This window comes from Limulus polyphemus, unplaced genomic scaffold (genome assembly GCF_000517525.1).
Source record: "Limulus polyphemus unplaced genomic scaffold, Limulus_polyphemus-2.1.2 Scaffold9373, whole genome shotgun sequence".
Lineage (NCBI taxonomy): Eukaryota > Metazoa > Arthropoda > Merostomata > Xiphosura > Limulidae > Limulus > Limulus polyphemus.
This window is the reverse complement of record NW_013674983.1, coordinates 11,097-15,485: the sequence shown is the minus strand read 5'-3', so window position 1 is coordinate 15,485 and position 4,389 is coordinate 11,097. Positions and strand designations below refer to the sequence as shown.

The 4,389-nt window shown below is 35.7% G+C and overlaps 1 protein-coding gene across 1 annotated transcript in view; it reads right to left on the bottom strand.

Annotated features, from left to right (window-relative positions):
- LOC106475894 (lysozyme 2-like) overlaps window positions 1-3,669 on the bottom strand; it is a 10,610-nt gene extending 6,941 nt beyond the window's left edge. The window contains exons 1-2 of the mRNA XM_013936569.2: window positions 3,557-3,669; window positions 1,469-1,512 (exon numbers count right to left, since the gene is read on the bottom strand). Coding sequence (XP_013792023.1) covers window positions 1,469-1,512; window positions 3,557-3,608 — 96 coding nt within the window. The 5' untranslated portion in view covers window positions 3,609-3,669. The remainder of the gene's footprint in view (window positions 1-1,468; window positions 1,513-3,556) is intronic.
- Window positions 3,670-4,389: the final 720 nt, after the last annotated feature.

The following is a 4,389-nucleotide window of genomic DNA, read 5'->3' as shown; positions in this document are numbered from 1 at the left end:
CTTGCATTTGTTGGTTTGTTTGTTTGTAATTAAGTACAAAGCTACACAATGGGCTATCTGTGGTCTATCCACCACGGGTATCGAAACCCGGTTTCCAGGGTTGTAAGTCCCCAGATTTCCGCTGTGTCACTGGGGGGGGGGGGCTCAAGATTTGGATTATGAAGTAAATTTTTAATACTGCTCAATTGAAAAGAGTGCTTAGCTGCTGTAGTTTTGAAATCATTAATTGATGGACTGGTAATCCAGCAAAAAATGTTATACCGGATCCAATTTACTTTAACACTCGCTACACAAACAATCGGTATGTCCTAAATATAAAGATACAAGTTGGTGATCTGTATATATATGTTTAGTAACTTCCCGCGAAATGTCAAAGAAAAATAGTTGATTTACAATGAACACCCGAAAAAAAATATAAAAATGATTTTGCTTGTAAAACAACTGACGTACATCGCTAAAATGTATTATTTTGATTGCAGAGCACGTGAACACTTGATTTACTATCTAATCGGTGCTGACGGATGTTTGAGAAACTCCGGCAGAAACCAGTTTACAAAAATACTAAAGAGTCTTACCCACCGCTTAATATTTATTGCTACAATCTCAGTACGCGTGTTGTGCAGAGTTGAGTAGTCTTGGATTGTCCTTGAGCATCGTGATGGCTGTCAATGGTTTGTAACGATAATCTGTTTTATCCTTTCCAGTTATTTAACAACAATTGATCATTATTGTTTTCTTTAATTAACTGTATGTTACATCAACAGTTCTAGGAAACTTTTGTATAAAGATTTTTCTTGTGACGTCATAGCCTCTTCTGTTTTAACCTTGGCAAGCAAATTCCTTTATAGAAAGAAACCTAACTCGCTTATTTAACTTAACGTTATTGTTATTCTTGTAGGATATAATTTATTATAACTCAGAAAATTATTGATGACACATGAATGAATAGTGTTGTTTCAAAAGACATGTAAGCAAATATGGCATTTGTTATTTCCAATTCAAACGACAACTGATGGGACACGAGTTAAACGGCAAGTCGGAGTCACCCATGGTTCAATTATATCGTCACTAACTTAAAACTGCTGACCAGTCAGCAACGTCAGCCACCACAGAATAACGAGGTTGACTCACTTTTATATTACGAACGTCACTAACTTAGAAATGCTGACCAGTCAGCAACGCCAACCGCCACATAATAACGAGGTTGACTGTCACTTTTATATTAGGCGCCCAAGACAGAAAGAATGGAGTTTTTTCTACAGATTTACAACGCTAAAATTCAGGGTTGGATTCTCCGCGGCGGACACAGCAGATAGCCCAATGTGGCTATGCTCTAAAACAAACAAGTGCTCTACAGCTTTGGACCTTGCAATCCGCATCCGGCTATAAAACCTACTAACAGTAGGCCCTGAGATAGTTTCAAATCTTTCATAAAACGAAGTTATATTGTATGTTTATAAAAACGTACCTCACATATACAGTCGAAACATTCTCTAGTCACATAGTTTTGACCTGTGAAAAAAAAAGATATAATAAAGAATTAAAGACAAAAACATTAGCTTTGATAAAATATGCTGATTTACGTGATAAATATATAGGTTACAGCCTGCCCCTGTTTGATTTGTTGTTAATCGCAAAGCTACATAAGAAGCTATCTGCGCTGTACCTACCCGTTTTTAGCGTTGAGCCCTCGGGTTTGCCGCTAGGAGGCCGATTATTCGCTTTTTACAATTATGTCTTTTTTTTTTTCAAGGAATGTAGGAGTTGACGACTATGCCGGTTAGTTTTTTACAAAAATATAAATATCTTAAGACAATTGTTCGTTAAACAGTATGGAACTGTACTCTTGAACCAGTCGTTTGTTAAAACTCCAACTGTGTTTCAGTAATCCTTTAGTTACGAAAATAACCGCTTGCTAATTACTAACGGATGGAGAGTGTGTGTTTTCTTATAGCAAGGCCACATCGGACTACCTGCTGTATCCACCGACGGGAATCGAACCCCTGATTTTAGCGTTGTAAGTCCGACGACTTACCGCTGTCCCACCAGGGGATTCTAATGAATGGACAAGCCAAGTTTAACGAGTAATAGTTTATGTTTCAATGCGATACAAATAATTTCATATGAACGGGAGAGAAAAATAAATACATATGAATATTTCTAGTTCATAATTAAAAACAATATCATAAAATACTAACAGAAAAATTATATGTACTTATAATTAGGTTGATTTAAAATAGATAATTGATATTCATTTAGGCTTCAAAGATTCGAATGATGGTTTAAGCAGTTTTAAGATATAAAATAATTTCTTGGTGTTGGATATAGCATGGTTGACATATTGTTATAAAATGTCAACCATAAATCTCAGAATGTCTAGGATTTTGAAAACAACAAAAGACCGAACCTTTAGACAAATGAGACGATCAGCATTCAAATCCTGCATAAGAAAAATGTTTAAATTTATCAACTTTACGTCCATTAAGTATTTGGATGTATTTACAGAATTTAATGGTTAATTGAAACAGACGCAACGGAGGTCTTAGGATGATTACTCATGCAGTTTCCTCCCGTTGACGCGGTGGTGCTTGACTCGCTCTGGGAACAAGATGAGTTAGCCAGTTCAATTATAGTCAAGTTGATTCAATAAATATTATTAGTAATAAATAAGTTGTGTTGGAAATAAATACATATTGCTCTTTTTTTAAATTATTTACCTTATTTGAATTTGTAATTAAAACATAACGTAATTACAATTTACTTAGTTAATCGAAGTTCACACCATAACAAATGTTCATGAATATTGATGACATAAATATTGACTCAACTACAGAATCCTGGTATTAAACGAAAGGTCTCTTCGGCACTGGGTTAAGACAGACAACTTCTTTCATTTATGAGTTCTTAGAATGGCGGAGGCTAGAGTGTAAAACTCTGAACAAAAGTGGTGTTAATAACCATTAATATTTGGCATAGGTGGCGTAATTACACAACAATAAAGTATCTAGCATGGTTTCATCGGTGTACAATGTATATTGTGTTTACAATAACTTTCTCCTCGAACTACAACCACATAGTGGTGTATTATTAAAGGTTACCTTATGGTGATAATTACTTGCTACTGCTAGCCAGTAAAGTAAACTGTTCGCCAACTCACGTATTACAGTTGTAAGAACAAACTAACATAAACACCTCAGGCTCGCGTTTATCAAATTAAGTTACTTTTCATAATTAATAGTTAACTCTATATCTGTATTGTAACATTATGGTTAGGGTCACGAGTTCGAATCTCCTCACCATAACGTGCTCGCCTTTTCAGCCGTGAGGAGAGCTATAATGTGACGATCAATTCCACTTTTTGTCGATAAAGAGTAACGCAAGTGTTGGCTAGCTGCCATCCCCTTTAGACTAGCACTTCCAAATTATGGGCGGCTAGCGCAGATAGCTCTCGAGTAGCTTTGCGCGAAATTGTACGAAATAAAGAAAAAGTATTATAATTCTAAACGGTTTTGGTATGTACTTAAGTATTTATAGGATAACACACTTTGTTACTCACCAGTTACAGTAACTGCCACTAGAAGAACTTCATAAATTAAAACTTTCAACATTTTCAAAACTCTTTCTATTTCTCTCACAAAGAAGAGTGAAGTCTTTACTTTATAAACCTTTCGTTACTGTGGGATTCTGGGAATACAAGTAGGCGTGATGTTAATAACCTTCTCGCATCGTATTTGCTACCTCAAGACACGCCCATAATAAAAAAAACAAAACAGCTAAGGTGTTCGGATGACGCCTAGAAATAAGGGATTGTGATTAGTAGCAAGAATCCAGAAAGTTTGTATTTTTTACCTACTGGCATAACGCGCATCACCAAAACAGCTGGTTGACGTTGTGTTATGTTTCTGTTCAATAACCCGAGCTTTATCAACTAGTAAGTAATCTCTACTACAGAGGCCATAACATCAAGATTCGACTGACGTTCAAGTTGCTCAAAGGATAAATACTTGAGTGTAAGGAAAAGGAACGAATGACCTTTTTCTATTTTATCTTACCAAACAAGGTCATGATAATCGTAATTCTGCACCAGCGCTGTGATTTTAAAACGTTCTTTATCTACAGTAAATATTTGAGCAGTGGCATATGTATGCTCCCGCAATTGTGAGGCAGGCGAGCCAAAAGGGGGGGGGGCGAATGGCCTGACAAGCTTAAAAATTTATGATAAAAGGAATAAATGTAGGGGACCCAATTACTTTTTGTGGGTAGAAGGGCCATCGTTTACGTCACTGTATTTGAGATCAGCCTCTACATACAAAAATCATTTAAATATTATCAATAAAACCTAATAATGTTAAACTAAAGAACTGTAGATTATTGTAAATCTTAGTGTTT